The following is a 16,636-nucleotide window of genomic DNA, read 5'->3' on the forward strand; positions in this document are numbered from 1 at the left end:
TCCTCTCCATATCATTTTTTTTTAAATAATTTAGTTTTGATCTTAACATATTTGTACTGTTTACATATTTTTTTTACCCATTTAATATTTGCTTACAACCTTTAGAAAGGAAGATGGTGGAAGTAGGTCTTGATAAAAGTAATTGATTATAGTAATCAATTCGGGTTATTAGTTATGTTAGATTTTAGTTATATTTCTTTTTTATTAATTATTATTAATTATTTTTTAATTAGATATTAGTTTATTAATTAGTTTTTAATTAGCTATTAGTTATGAATTAAGTTAACTATTAGTTAAGAATTCAATTATCTTTTTCATAAGTATAAAATTGATAATTATAAATCAACAAATTATTTATCTTATAATTCTTCTTTCTATTAACATCAAGAACAATAATCAACTTGTTTTCATATTATCTTTCAACTTGGTATCAGAGCAGTAAAGAGAAGACTCCCGCAATAACAATGTAAGGCAACAATCAAGTGCTTCCAAATATTCCAGTAAATATAAAATTAGATATCAATAATTTCACTTACTGGTGATCTCAGGTTATGCCAATCTTAGAGAGTTATGATTTTCTGGATCTAGTAGAAGGAACTCTAAAAGCCCCTCTTAAGTTCGTCAAAACAAAGAACACTGAATCAGTGATAATCGAAATCTTCAACCCATTCTACAAATCATGGCGAATTAGAGATCAAAGAGCACTCGCTTGACTTTTCTCAACACTATCGGATCAGATCAGACAACAATGTTCAAGATGCACCTCCTCACAAGAACTCTAGATAAATCTGCAAAACACATACGCGACACAATCTAAAAGTAGACTGTTACAATTGCGTAATTAATTTCACAATGCTCATAAAGACTCCCGTCGACTTTATTCAAGAACTCAAAAATATAGCAGATTCACTAATGGCTGCAGAACAAGAAATATCAGTTGGGACTAATGTTGAGTCATATGATCTAATGGCATGGGATCTAATGTTGAGTCATATGGAGTGGGTAAATCTGAAACATGGTATGTTGCTGCTAAAACTGATGAAAATATGTTGGGTAGATGCAGTTTTATTATTACCTCGGTCATTTAGTCAATTGGGTGCAAGTCTAATGAACAATCGGGTTTTAATACAAATTTAAATTTAGGATTTGGGTCTGGGTATTAGAATTAAACTAATTTTATTAACGAATGGAAATAAAATTGTGAATAAATAAAATCAAATAAAATTCACACATATTCAAACGTGAATTAACGGTGAATTTAATCCAAATTATAATTAAATATTAATTAAATAATTAATATTGAATGTCTAATTATAAATTAAAGTATAATGTTATAATAAACATTTAACTTTAATTGGTCTATTGGCAAATGTTTAGACTCTTCAATTAGCTAGCATTGAATATCTAACATTGTATTTTAACAAATTAATGTATATGTAATACTGTTAATTAATTACGGACTAATTGACAAATTAATGAGCAATATTCATTGCTAATAACGTTTTGAATGGTTTTATTTCAAGGTTTATTTCTCAGTAATATATACTCATTCATTATTCATTTCATATCAATACATCATCTTATATTTTATCACTCTATAATTCCAAAAGCCCTCTTCGTGTTTTGTGAGTGTTTTTCAAGTTCTTTACTCGATATTTCCGTTGAAACCAATCACTACTGGATTCGGTGTACCCTGGGAGACAGTCATATGCGATAAGCTCCAGCACAAATAGGAGACGATGAAATTGTTTTAAGAGAAATGTGTCTAACAAATGCCTCGAATCAACATCTCAATCGATGATTTCGTTCTTTTTATATTTTATTTATTTCATTTATTTGTACATCATTATATATATATATATATATTAAATTTATTTCTAACAATCTTAAGACAGTTTCTTTGTGCTAAGCTATTTAAGAGCTTGCGCCATCGAATGTTTTTTTGTCTTTGATGTTTCAGAAATACGAGTCGCGGTGTTGCGAAAGAGATGATGTTCATTTCAAAAAATAAAAAAGATTCATCTTAAGGAATCAACAAATAAAGATAAGTTTTTATTATATATAAATATGTTTGATTATTAACACATATGTTCTTATGCTGTTAAAGCTTAATTTTATAAGTTAATATATTTCGATATATATTTTTTTTTAAGAAATATTTACTGTTATATAGAAAATAAATTAGAACACAATAATTTAATTTGTTCAGTTTTATTTAAAGATTTGTTTAGTTATTAAAATTATTAATAATAATGAGTGAAAATAAGAAAATAACTAATATGTTAGCTTTTAATTTTCATAAAATTTATGGTGTTAAAATTAATTATAATTGAAACATATTGTTTCAGTTTTAAAATAATTAATTATAATATATATCTTCTTAAATTAATTAAGCGATATATTTAATAAGAATCAGCTTAAAGTAAGTTTATTTTTTTGTCTTTGATGTTTCAGAAATACGAGTCGCGGTTTTGCGAAAGAGATGATGTTTATTTCAAAAAATAAAAAAGATTCATCTTAAGGAATCAACAAATAAAGATAAGTTTTTATTATATATAAATATGTTTGATTATTAACACATATGTTCTTATGCTGTTAAAGCTTAATTTTATAAGTTAATATATTTCGATATATATTTTTTTTAAGAAACATATACTGTTATATAGAAAATAAATTAAAACACAATAATTTAATTTGTTCAGTTTTATTTAAAGATTTGTTTAGTTATTAAAATTATTAATAATAATGAGTGAAAATAAGAAAATAACTAATATGTTAGCTTTTAATTTTCATAAAATTTATGGTGTTAAAATTAATTGAAACATATTGTTTCAGTTTTAAAATAATTAATTATAATATATATCTTCTTAAATTAATTAAGCGATATAATTTATAAGAATAAGCTTAAAGTAAGTTTATTTTTTGTCTTTGATGTTTCAGAAATACGAGTCGTGGTGATGTTCATTTCAAAAAATAAAAAAGATTCATCTTAAGGAATCAACAAATAAAGATATGTTTTTATTATATATAAATATGTTTGATTATTAACACATATGTTCTTATGCTGTTAAAGCTTAATTTTATAAGTTAATATATTTCGATATAATTTTTTTTTAAGAAACATATACTGTTATATAGAAAATAAATTAGAACACAATAATTTAATTTGTTCAGTTTTATTTAAAGATTTGTTTAGTTATTAAAATTATTAATAATAATGAGTGAAAATAAGAAAATAACTAATATGTTAGCTTTTAATTTTCATAAAATTTATGGTGTTAAAATTAATTATAATTGAAACATATTGTTTCAGTTTTAAAATAATTAATTATAATATATATCTTCTTAAATTAATTAAGCGATATAATTAATAAGAATCAGCTTAAAGTAAGTTTATTTTTTATATACATTTTTTCAAATTCACATTTAAGAATAAAAAAGAATATATATAATTTAATTTTTTATTTCTTCAAATTCAAATTTGAAAATTGTACAACTATGAATAGAAAATGAGTTAATTAAATAATCAACACAAAAACATCATATCATTCTATATTTTTTTTTTTCTATTACAGCACTCAATAGTCAATTCGTTACTCAAAATACTAACATACTTTTATTTTAAATTATTATTTTTTATTTTATCATTATATATCAATACTTTTAAAGTTTTTTTTATAAAAAATCACAACATTCTCAAAATTATCACCAGTAATTATTTTCTAAATAACTCAGTTATTTAAATAACCTCAATCCGAAGTCCGAACATGACCATAATTTCAACCCTTTCCATCACATAACTCAATTTATTAATAATAAAATATTTTTTTATTTTAAATTATTATTTTTTATATTATACAAAATTAAAAAGAATAAATAAAAAAAATAAATACTGACATTTACCAATCATTTATTTCTAATTGAAAAACTCAAATCCAAATAAAGCTAATTTCACAGATGATTACAAAAGAAAGAAAAAAAACTAAAGAAAGAGGGAAGAGAAGAGAAATTTTATGAAATGACCCTAATAATGGGCGGTTTTTGGGAAATCACCCAAGCCTAATAAACATTGTTAAAATGACATTTTCGGCTTGTTTAAAGACGAAAATACTCCTTCGAGTCACGCGACCGCATAAAATGTCCATAATGCCCTTATTATCAAATATATTTTCCTTTTTTCATTTTTTCTTCCCCGTTCTCTTTCTTCTCGGTCTTTTCTGCCTTCTCTCTAAACTCTAAGCCTCGATCAACCATTGCGAATGCGAACACAACGACATACAAAACCTTGTGTAGAGAAATTTCATTTGAATGCAACCATCGCGAGACTTCTTGAATTGAAAGTTGTTCATATATATTTGATCAAATTTGAATGTTTTTGTGTTTAATTGAATAGATTCAAGACTACATTCATGTGAGGTGGATCCACGATGGTTGGTCGCATGATAGGTGGTCGCGCGATGGTTGGTCGTGTGATAGTTGGTCGCGTGATAGTTAGATCTGCGATGGTTGGTCGTGGCACGCGGTCGCGGCACAAATTTTAATGTGGTCTCCTACAATGCCATGAGGCCAAAGAATTGATTAAGATGGTTATTTCGGTTCAATTAACAACTATATTGTGGAAGAGCTTGCTTAGTGCATGTAGAGATAATTGTAATGTGGAAATGGGTAATTATGTAGCAAAGATGGCGATTTCGATTGATTAAAAATATAGTGGCTCGTATATCTTACTTTCAAATATTTTCGCGAATGAAGGTTTGTGGAATAAAGTTAAGAAGGTCAAGGAGAGTATGAAGATTGCTGGAGTGGTTAAAGAAACTGGATATAGTTGGATTGGGTTGAACAGTAAAGTAATGACTTTTTTGTTAGGGATGAAACACATGATGATGCAGAATTGATTTGGCTAGTTTGAATAATTTGATTCAACATATCAAATTGGTTGATGACATTTCCTCTGTTTTGCTTGAATGATACCATTTGATATCAAATTTAGATTTTGTAATTTGTTGAAATATGGAACCATAGATTCTATTTTGAAAGAGTTAAAAAATATTTATTCTTATTGAAATGTTCTATATTAGATTTTGTTTTTGCCTCAAGTAAGTTCTCATTTTTTGTTAATAGACATAAAACATGCAACTAATAGAATGTTAAGAAATAAGTATGAAAAGGGGTATTTAAAAGATAGAAATTTGAATATGTAGTATAAACAGAAAAAAATCAAAATGAGAATATGCAGTATTCATCAACTCTCCACTAATTACATTAATAACCCTCCTCATAAAACTTAATCAAAATAACAATCCCCACAACAAATACCAAAACCTCAAAAACAACCGATCTAATAATCATCCTCCGGGTCATTACTAAAAACAATCTAAAACATAAGCGGACAAGTCTCCTCCAAGGTCGAATCAACTAAAGTAAGTCGTTAAAGATACAAGCATCCGGATCTTGACCATGTATTTGATAATACATATTAAACACATAAGTCGCATTTCCAAACTCATCATAGTTATTACAAGAACCTCCATAATTCAACTGTGTACAATCCGCAAATTCATAGGAAAACGCCAAATTATCACGCCTTCCATGCTTCGCGTGACGTGACCGCGTGCAACGACCACGTGCTGCGACCGCATGGTGGTTCCAAGAAATGGAGGTCGATGAGTTTCGTTCTAAATTGGCAACTTCGGTCTGCTCTGTGGAGCCTGGAGATACTCTATTGTCTGCACATATGTTTCACTTGTAACTTCAACATGTAGAAGAATATTGTTAGAATTAGGGTTTATAACTTGTTTCCTAGATCCGGATGAGTAGAGTCGAGTCAGTAGTAGAGTCGAGGAAGCAATAGTGATAACCTCTTCGCCTTCCACGCGTACAAGTCGTTGTGTGTAATTTTATTCTTCGTTGTGTTCGCTGTTGATTTCGCTTAGGGTTTAGAGAGAATGGGAGAAACCGACAAAAGAGAGAGAGAAAAGAATGTGAAAAATGTATATTATATATATAACATATGTATAACGAAATATTTTCGTTCGAAAGTGTTATATTTTCGTTCGAAAGTGTTATTTTTGTAAACTTTATCCGGCTTGGGTGATTTCATAAAATGGGGAAATTTGACGAAATAACCCTGATAACAGGGTTATTTCCAAAAATAATAGGGGGAATTAAATTTTGCAAAATTGACCTTTTGCCCCTAGAAAAAGACCAATATACCCCCAAATCAAAATATCCATATTTCCCTTTGTTTTCCCTCCCCTCATTTCATTTCTCTTCTTTCTCCCCCCGACCATTGGTATCCTTCTTTCTCTCTTCTTCTCCCTTGACAAACCAAGCCGATCAACGAACCAACGAAGCCGATTGATCAACAAATTTGATCAATTCCCGACTCCCCGATCATTTTAGGTGAGTTTCCCTCTTGCATGCATGCTGAGTAGAAATGGGTTTAGGGTTTAGGTTTAGGATTTTAGGGAGAAGATTTGTTTTGTGAATGCTGAATGGGTTTGACAAAGATTTACAAAAATTCACAGAAGTGAGTGGAAGTATACTAGCAGTTTGACAAAAATTCACAAAAATTGTATTTGCGCATACGCAAAATACATTCTCATCAGCGCAAAATGCACAATGCGATCCCAATTGATAACCAGCCTCCACTCGACCAACCTGCTCAACCGACCTAAAAGCACAAGGAAAAATGAAGAGAATCTTGAGAAATTGGCTGAAAAGGTTGCCACTTCTTCTAGGTGTTCGACCGGTCACAACACTGTTGATGCAGATGACGTTGTCTTTAATCCAACTATTGCATCGACCAATCACATCACTGGTCTATTAACCGGTCGCGCCCGTCTACTAACTCATCTCACAACCGGTCATGAAGCCCCTCCTCTGACCGGTCTTGTAGCCTCCACCCCGACCGGCTTGGCTGCTGTCAACCAAATCAACAATGTTACTCCTTCGACATGTCATATCACTACCACCTTGACCGGTCACAATGTTGTTTTTCTAGTTTGGTTTACCTCAACCACTATGGCATGTCACGACATCCCCACCCTGATCGCTCAAATCCCCAATAAGTCGTGGATAATGGGACGAAATGAAATCGCAAATCTGGCGGGTATTCGGAACCAAATTCTCAAGTCCCTCGCCCAGTTCCAAAGGCATGAACTTGTCATGACCAATGAAAAAAGAGAACAAATCATTTTCCAATTCAAAATCCGATTCGAGCAAAATTGGAACTCATTCGACAAAACCGAATACGAGAAAATTGTTATGTGGTTGGTTAGTGTCATGAGGGAGTTCTACAAGTGCATCAAAACGTATGCCTACACTACACAAATAAACGAAAATCGAATATGGAAAACCAATAAGGTTTGGGACAAAAACGGGACAGCTAATGGAGACAAGCTCAATGTGTATCCTAGTCTAAAAATAAAAATGCTCAAACACCCGCTCCAAATCGAACTCCCCTTGGAAATTAAAGAGGGATGCGTCAACCATTAGAAATGATTTGTCGTCAGTCACTTCATGGGCATCTACAAGGCCCCATTCTGAGCGATCAAGATCGCCCTTTTCCGACGATGGAGCAAAACGGGACTCAAAAAAGTCAAAGTCAACGACTTTAGCTATTTCTTCCTGACTTTTGGCACGGACACCGAAGTCCAAGGCATTGCCGACTCAGATTTCACCTTCATGTTTAGTTTATGTTTCAAACTCGCCAAATGGAATGAAGAAATGAACATCAATAGTAAACCGCCACAATCCGAACAAGTGTGGGTGAGACAAAAAAACATCCCACCGCACATTTATAATGCAAAGGCACTTTGCCTACCTCACCGGACTCATTAGAAAGTCGCTTAAGCTCGATCCTGACTTTAACTCGTTTGAACGGGTCACGTTTGCTCGCATTTGCATTGAGATCAACTCAACGAGTACAAAACCGGAAAAATTCGAGTTAAGATGCCAGAATGGAAACATGGTCACCATTGAGGTCATGTACGAGCAACCAAAAAAAGAAAATGGGGAAAAGTAAAAAATGCCCGTCGCCACCCCCAAACAAGAGAATCTTGAGGTGGTCAAAAAATCCTATATCAAAATTCTCAAAACAAATGAAAGCCACAACGAACGCGTTAACTCCCTCATGACACATGGTTAGTGTCATGAGGAAGTTCTATAAGTGCCCTAAAACCTAAGCATACACTACACAAATAAACATAAACCGAACATGGCAAACCAATAAGGTTTGAGATAAAAACGGTATAGCTAATGGAGGCAAGCTCAATGTGGATCCTAGCCTAAAAATTAAAACGCTTGAACACCCACTCCAAATTGAACTCCCTTGGAAATTAAAGAGGGATGCGTCAACGATTGGAAGCGATTTGTCGTCGGTCACTTCATGGGCACCCCTAAGTCCCCATTCTGAGCAATCAAGGCCGCCCTTTTCCGACAATGGAGCGAAAAGAGACTAAAAAAAGTCAAAGTCAACGACCATGGCTATTTCTTCCTCACTTTTGGCACGAAGACTGATGTCCAAGCCATTGCCGACTCAAATTTCATCTTCATGTTCAGCTTATGTTTTAAGCTCGCCAAATGGAATGAAGAAATGGACATCAATAGCAAACTGCCACAATCCAAACAAGTGTGGGTGAGACTGAGAAACATCCCACCACACCTTTGTAATGCAAAAGCACTTGCCTACCCCACTGGACTCATTGGAAAGTCGTTTAAGCTTGATCCCGACTTTGAATCGTTTGATCGTGTCATGTTTTCCCGCGTTTACATTGAGATCCACTCAACGAGTACAAAACCAAAAAAATTCAAGCTATGATGCCAGAATGGAAACATGACCACCATTGAGGTCATTTATGAGTAGCCGGAAAAAGAGAACGGGGAAAAGCAAAAGAAGCCCGTGGCCATCCCCAAATAAGAGAATCTCAATGTGGTCAAGAAATCCTGTATCGAAATCCTAAAATCAAATGAAAGCCACAACGAACATGTGAACGAGAACCAAACTGATCCCGATCCCACCGAGTCTGAAACCGAGGCCATTTTCCCACTAATTAGGTTCGAAAGTCAGCGTCAACGTGGATGATAGCGAAAGCCAAAACATCTCAAAAACCATGAGCTCCAAAACTAAAGAAAGCCGCAACATTGTCAAAGAAACCACCTTAAGGGAAACAACTCATATGCTCAACTCCAAACTCAAACACAAAATAAAAAATTGACAAGAGAAGCTAGCGAAGACGAAGAAGTCAGAACTCTATCCGAAATTATATCCCAAAAAGACCTAAAGGGTGACAAGAAAGAAAGAAAGAACAAGGGCAAAAATAAGATAGACGAGTTCGAGGAAATCAACCCATATCGTCTTGTTTTAATTGATTGATTGCTAATTTCATTCCTTATTCACTTGTGTACTATGATTTCATGTTCGTGTGCGTTTCTTAGGTCAATTGTGAATTCCTCATGGCCATCGTATGTTAACTTTGAATAAATTGTTGTAAGCTCAATTTCAGCTTTTGTACTCCTTTTACCCTTTTCGAGTCTTTTTAATTAATGACGTAAGCCATTTCTCAAAAAAAATGGATAACTCAATACACTCAATATTAAACTTACCCATCGACATTTGTTAAAGATGTAGCTTGATGGAGTCGTCGGGGGTTACAGTTCGGCGGAAGGGGGATAGTAGACGCCGGGAGGGTAAGTAGAAGAAGCAGACGTTTCGTTGGGGGCTAAGTCCGGCGTTTGCTTAGATAAATCGTTGCGGTCCCCTTGTTGCGCGCTGAGGGAGAATAAGAGAGAAAGGGGAGTAGAGTGGCCGAAGAGAAGGGAAAGAGAAAGAAGAGAAGAAGGAATTTTTTGTCAAGGGGTATGTTGGTCTTTTGCTAGGAACATAAGGTCAATTTTACAAAATTTACTTCCCCTGTTATTTTTGGAAATAACCCTGGGTTATTTCGTCAAATTTCTCCAAAAAATGATGTCATTTTTAGGGTTATTTCGTCAAATTTCCCGATGAGAAGATGTCTGGATCTTTATGGAGTAGAGGACCTTGCAAATATAGCGACTTAGACCATCTTTAATCGAAAAACCCATTTTTAAACTCATTTTGGTGTAAATGTCATATCAAACAGTAATTCTTTTCCAACCGAAAAACTTATTCTCAAACCCAAAAAAAATATTTTTATAATATTCTTTCTTACTTGAACTTTTATAAATTTTTAATATTACCTCATATATTTTTAAATGTTATAAATTAAATCAATATATTTTAATATCACTCTAATATTTTGAATTTGATTATAAATTATTTATAAAAATTTATTAAAAATTTAAAAATTAAAATATACAAACTATTTTTTTTATAATATTATTATAATTTTTTTCTGAACATTATTATAATTTTTTTAACATATTATTAATTTTGAATATTATTATAAATTTATATTATATAAATAAATATTATATAAATAAATTAAATTATATAAATAAACTAAATAAATTAATTAAAATAATAAATTATATAAATAAGTTTAAATATAAAATATAACTAAATTAAGTTTAAGGTTTTGAATTAGAATAAAAAAAAGATTGAGTTGATAAACAGTACAAAAGAGAAAATGATTAAAAATCCATTTTAGATTTGAGTTTGGATATGATAAGGTGATTTGGGTATCGGTTGGAGATGCTATTATACCGAATCAAACATGGTATTGTATTTATTACCCATAAGGAACAGTAATTCGTTGCTTCTTCAGCTTCCTCGTAGTCATAGATAAGCCCTAGGGTGGAGGTAATACTAATACTTTGCTTCGGGCAGTTCGATTCTCGTCCGGAAACCTTTAACTTTCTTGTTTGGAGCTAATGATCTGTCTGTCTTTAATTAGGATTTCTTTTCTCGTTTTAGGCATTCGAAAAATCCTTCACGATCATCTTCCGAATCGGTGTTGGAGGTATATTTAACTCCTTTTTTCATCCTCCTATTTCCATCTCTCTGAACATAGTTATCTATTTTTATTTTATTTTTATGTGGTTGGTGCAGAAGAAGAAGCTATTATTTTTGGATAACAAATTATTGAATAAAAATTCCAAGTCTTATGCTTTTGTTTCATAGTTTTATGTAAAGGGTATATAAGAGAGGTAACCTTGCAACCATATTTTGTTTTCTGTCCAAATATATATAATTAACCTCCTTTTTCCAATATCTTGGTCCATCTTGACCATATACATCCGATCATCATCAAGGTTACGATCATCATCAAGGTTATAATATCTCAAGCAACGGGAAGAGCCGAACCATTTTCCTCCTGATTGATAAGGCATAGTTTGAAACGAGTGTGCCTCTTTATTGAGATTGGATATCAGTTATAATATATTCTTCATTCACCAAGGAATCTTCTAGGAGTCTTCATTAACACAGTCCACCACTAGTTTCCCGCCTGATTAAAAAAAAAAAAAAAAAACTTTTGGAATCCTCAAGTTGCATGCAAGAATCATAAAATCTCGGACAGCAAGAGCTTCAGCAGCTCCTGGTCATTTCTCTTTTTTTTTAAGTTAGAACTTGCATATGATATAATTGTCATGAAATTTTCTTAACTGTGCAGTGCAGGACTACAAGAATCTTATGGCTATAAATATAAATATAAATATATAGCCCTTGTGCACACAGAAATCTTATAACAAGCCGACACTTCCGCACCACACTCAACTACCCCCAAGTCAATCATCACTTCAAGGATATTTTTACCTTTCTATTCTTTTGATACCCTTTCGGTCATATCTTACTAAATATAAACATTCATTTCTTTTGAACCCGGTTTCCGTCTTTGATTAACATTTATTCTTGGCTCTTGCATTATTCTTCATTTCATTCATGCAAGCATTGACATATATTTTCCCTTGCTCCAAACTACCATTTATTGAGAAGCCCATGCGATCACACTCTTCGTCAATAGCCATAATATTACCTTTGTTGATATCATCATTCTTAACGAACATGGGCACACTTTAAATACTAAACTAGAGCTGATTTTGAGTTCTCCTATAGTTTTCTTTGTGGTGGCTTAATCTGAAAGGTTGGTATCCGTGTGAACCCATCAAAAGCATCAAATAATTTATTACTAGCTATTATCATGCAATCGGTCTTAGAGTGGGTGCTGCTTTCTATCTATTTCAAAAGTCAGTGGCATACATGTTAGGGCTTACTTCCATTCAAAACAATTCAGTCTGGCTCCAGCATGTGCAATTTTATTCTCTTGTCTAAGCATCTTCTGTTCACAAGGGATTGATTTTGGAGAGTTATCTCGAAATGAGCTCTGCCCGCGGTTACCACTCATCTATTACAGACAATAGAACAAATTTTATTACATGGTATCTTCGTATTGATCAAGAACTTAGTATTGCCCTGTGATTGAATGCAGATTAGGCGATTCTAAAAAATATATTTTGCATGAAGAGTAAGGAAATTTGGGGATGCTGACATTTGAACTGCTTATTACTATAAATTTTGGTTTATGTATAGGAACATTTGAAGCTGTCATTGTTTTTTGACACTGTGAAGAATCGCTTAGATAGGGATTGATAAGTGCATGTGGAGCTGATAAACCTTGTTTGTAATTTGCATATTCTTTCCACCATGCTGCTTGTTGATTATTTAGCTCAGATATTGCATTGACTTGTGCTTCCTTTCATATAAGGTTATATGGTCAAGAATCTCAAGATCATGTGCTCCTCCCTCAGCATGTGTGCAAAAAATGCATTCCAGTACGATGGCTATTTGCAGAGACAAATGGGCAATGATATTGGTTATTTGGCATCTCAAGGATCGTCAACTTCAGTTTGTTTCTCCAACTCCACTAGCTTCTCCAAACCAACATACTTTAATAAGTCATTTACCAGGGCAAAAAATTATTCAACTATTGTTAACACCCAAGCATCGCGAGACAGCTTTTCGGGATTATGTATCTCCAAGCAAAGAGGCAACATACATTCTCTGTCACTCAAAAGTGCAGTCAGCTCTGAAAACTCACAGATATGCCTGGATATTTCATCTGGCTGCCACAATATGAATGTTAAGTTTATGGTGCAAAAACAAAGAATGACCCAACAGCTTAGCTACAAAATGGGAGGATTCACTGGATCTGGAGGAGGCTTGATTGTTGGATTGTTAATCTGCTATTCAACATCTGAAAATGTTCATGCTGAAGCAGCTCAGCCAAAACAAAGCAGGGAAGATTCTTCTGTTATGTTTTCACAGAAGAAGAAAGTCTGGACTGATTATTCTGTAATTGGTAAGCAGTGAATCTTATGTTTCCATGCATTCCCATTTCTTGATTACCTCAAGTATGAAATTTTGGTTTTCTTGTCAATTTGTTCCATCTCTGCAGGAATTCCTGGTGATGGCAGGTGTTTATTTCGCTCAGTTGCTCATGGAGCTTGTTTGCGATCAGGGAAGCCAGCTCCAAACGGGAGCTTGCAGAAAGAGTTAGCTGACAAATTGCGTGTTCTGGTATGCTCTATTCCCTGTGTAACAAAGTCAACATCATCCTTTATTTCCCATCCTTCTTAAGAATGTATAAGTTGCTATGAGCATAGCTTTTGAATGTACTAGTATTGAAATGGAAAGATGGTGGCACTGTGAATTACAGAAAAATAATTTGAAAGCGGAAGTGGAACCTTAAATGTCTAACTAGGCCTTTCTCTGTTTTCATGGCTGTTTAAGATACTAATGTGACTGAGTTCCTTATAAAAGAATGTCCATAACAGATTCTATTTAACTCTTTACAGGTAGCTGATGAATTTGTCAAAAGGCGCAAGGAAACAGAATGGTGAGTTTGCTGAGATGGAGTTATCTAAGTCCCGTCAAGTTAATTCTTAATTGTTTGCAGTATTTGCTGCAAGTTTTGCATATCTTTATAGCATGTAAGATGTCGAGCATTGAACGGTTTGTTGAAGAAATCAGGACTATGTAAAAAGGATATAAATGTGACAAGGCTCACCAAATGGTAGGTTTTGGGAAAGTTTTAAGAGAGCGTGTTTTGAACATGACTTGAACTCGTTCTTAGCATTAGTTTATCCTCCCCACATTTTATAATTAGTAAAGTTAGTCATCTTTATTGGGAAAAATTTGATGAATTTCTCCTTTTCATATTCAAGGTTACTTCATGATTCAAAAGGTTACTTCATGATTCAAAACTGATGACTAGATAATGATATTAGGTTTGTAGAAGGTGAATTTGATGCATATGTATCAGAAATCCGGAAGCCGCTTGTATGGGGAGGGGAGCCTGAACTATTTATGGCTTCTCATGTTCTCCAGTAAGTCCTTCCTCTCTCTCTCTCTCCAATCTCCATCATAATGCTCAAATCATTCTTTGGAGTTGACCATAGATGTTGGCTTTTGAACACACTCACTAGTGGAGGAATTTTGGTTCCTGATTATAGTTTAAATCTGTTGATCAAGAATTGCTTCTCTTGTGTTAGTTAATTTGATCTACATATTTTCTCAACCTAAAGTGGCCAAATTTTTAAAAGTTTTAGGTGATTACTATTTCCCATCGACTTGACTGTGTCAATCATTCTTCTTTATGATTAAATTATGAAGAATTGGTTGTGGGGTATGTGATGAAGGCTTCATTCTTATTGGAGAGAACTCAGTCAGTGTGTATGTTTTTTTTTATCTAATTGCTGACCAATGTTGGTGTGGATGAGTGTAGGATGCCTATCACTGTGTACATGATTGACGAGAACTCAGGTGGCTTGATATCCATTGTAGAATATGGGCAAGAAGAGTATGGCAAGGAGAACCCTATTCAAGTGCTCTACCATGGTTTTGGCCATTACGATGCATTGTTAATTCCTGGAAACAAGGGTCCTCCTAAATCAAGACTTTAGCCTTACTCATAAAGAAATACAATTAACAAGTGTGGCAAGCTTCCTAAATCAAGACTTTAACCTTATTCATGATGAAATACAACTGACAAGCTTTGTCTCACGGATCAAAATGATAGTAGTGGTATTATTTTCTTGATTTTGCTTTCTATATTGAGTAATGACATTTCACATTGGGAAATTGTTTTTGGGGTGAAATGGAGATGCTGGTAAAGGAACGTGTTTATAGATACACAAATGTATTAGTAAGATACACAAATGTATTAGTAAAATTTTCTAATGAACTATCAAAAGTATTATCTTTTAATAATAATAAAAGCTTATCAAATATTGATCAATTGAAATATGTCTCTTTAACTATATTTTTATTTTTTTCTCATATATAGATTTTTTTTTGATTTCATACTCATAATATTTTTTTTTTTTGGGAAAACAGTTTAACATCATTTCATTAAAAAGCCCAAAAGTGGGAGGGGTCAATAATCAAAACTAGATAAACTCTAGTTTTGATTGTAAGATACAAACAAAAGACGTAAAAGTTTTTAAATTGTGGCTGTCAAATCACATTACAAAACACAGATTAAAATGAATAAAGACTACAATCTAGCTATCCCAACCTATGTTGTCTCCATATCTGCCTTTTGACCATATTGCCTTCTTCCACGTCCTAATCTTCTCGCGTTCTTCATAAAGGGAGATTGAATTGAAACAAATGATGATGTCTGACTGCTCTTATTGTTTAATCTTCCTCTATATGAACTCGTACTAACATAATAAAATGTATTATTTTTCAAGATTTCAAGGTTTTTGTCACTACTTTTCTCTACTTCAGTTCTCCGTGTTTGAGGATCAACAACCTTAGTTTCCTTCTTCTCTGTTATATCTTTGCTTTCATCTTCTGCATCTTCCTCTTCTTTACATTTAGGTTTATCTTCTTTAGAATCCCCTATTTCATCAATTTCATTTCCTTTCTTACTTCCTTCTTCTTGAGTTTGATTTCCTTTTGTTCCTTCACCCGAATTCTGAACATCTTTCCCTTTGGCATTGCTTTCTTTTGCTGCTTGTTTTTCCACAACTGTTTCATTTATACTAGGAACCTTTTGTTTCTTGGCTTCTCCATTCTGCATTTGTTGTTCCTGGTTTGCTTTCTGGTTGGCCATTAATTTAGAGCATCTCATTATAGAATGTTTAAAGGTATTGCAGTTCACGCATCTGTACGGTCGTCATTCATAGTGTATCCCATCTTGGTAGCATTTCCCTTTCGATTCACCACTGTAATTTCGTTGGGGAGAACGCTTCTGGGTTGAACTTCAACGCTCATCCTAGCATATGTGAGATTTTCGTTTTCCTCAATGATTTTGTCCATGTATAGTGGGTTTCTTAGAAGGCTAGCGAAATGGCTTAAGGCTTCCGCGTTGTACATGTGGGGAGGGATATTTCGCAACTTGAACCAGATTTACACTAATTCTTTTGGAATACTGTCATAGCTCGTACCCTCCTTCCATTTTTCGAGCTTCATGCATTCTTTCCCCACATGTGTATGTCCCAACTCTAAAATTTTCTCAAGATTAACCTCTTGATTGAATTTCAGCAAATACATGCCGTGACTGTTAGAGGTGACCTTCATTAGACCTTCTTTTCCCCATTGCTTAATGAGTTCTTCCTTGATGGCATCAAAAGTGGCAGATTTTTTCCCAATATAATTACCCACTATCACATGTTTCCATGATCGAACGCATTTTTCTTCCACGTCTGATGG

At 33.3% G+C, this 16,636-nt stretch overlaps 1 protein-coding gene across 2 annotated transcripts; it reads left to right on the top strand.

Moving 5' to 3' along the window:
- Positions 1-10,656: 10,656 nt before the first annotated feature.
- On the top strand, positions 10,657-15,109 carry LOC124945957 (OVARIAN TUMOR DOMAIN-containing deubiquitinating enzyme 4). Of its 2 annotated transcripts, none has more exons than XM_047486496.1 (7): positions 10,657-10,780; positions 10,895-10,940; positions 12,684-13,277; positions 13,374-13,495; positions 13,774-13,814; positions 14,206-14,304; positions 14,703-15,109. In XM_047486496.1, exons 3-7 carry the CDS (start codon positions 12,689-12,691, stop codon positions 14,878-14,880), a joined length of 1,029 nt encoding a protein of 342 aa, XP_047342452.1. In that variant the 5' UTR covers positions 10,657-10,780; positions 10,895-10,940; positions 12,684-12,688; the 3' UTR covers positions 14,881-15,109. The 2 variants fall into 2 exon arrangements, with proteins under 2 accessions (XP_047342452.1, XP_047342453.1); XM_047486497.1 differs by having other exon boundaries at positions 10,682-10,780; positions 10,875-10,940.
- Positions 15,110-16,636: the final 1,527 nt, after the last annotated feature.

The sequence above is a fragment of the Impatiens glandulifera genome, chromosome 7, assembly GCF_907164915.1.
Source record: "Impatiens glandulifera chromosome 7, dImpGla2.1, whole genome shotgun sequence".
In the NCBI taxonomy this organism is placed as follows: Eukaryota; Viridiplantae; Streptophyta; class Magnoliopsida; order Ericales; family Balsaminaceae; genus Impatiens; species Impatiens glandulifera.

Coding starts and splice junctions, on each gene's coding strand:
- LOC124945957 (XM_047486496.1), top strand. CDS start 12,689: ATGGTCAAGAATCTCAAGATCATGTGCTCCTCCCTCAGCATGTGTGCA. Junction 13,496..13,773: donor CTGACAAATTGCGTGTTCTG/GTATGCTCTATT, acceptor AACTCTTTACAG/GTAGCTGATGAATTTGTCAA. Junction 13,815..14,205: donor AGGCGCAAGGAAACAGAATG/GTGAGTTTGCTG, acceptor TAATGATATTAG/GTTTGTAGAAGGTGAATTTG.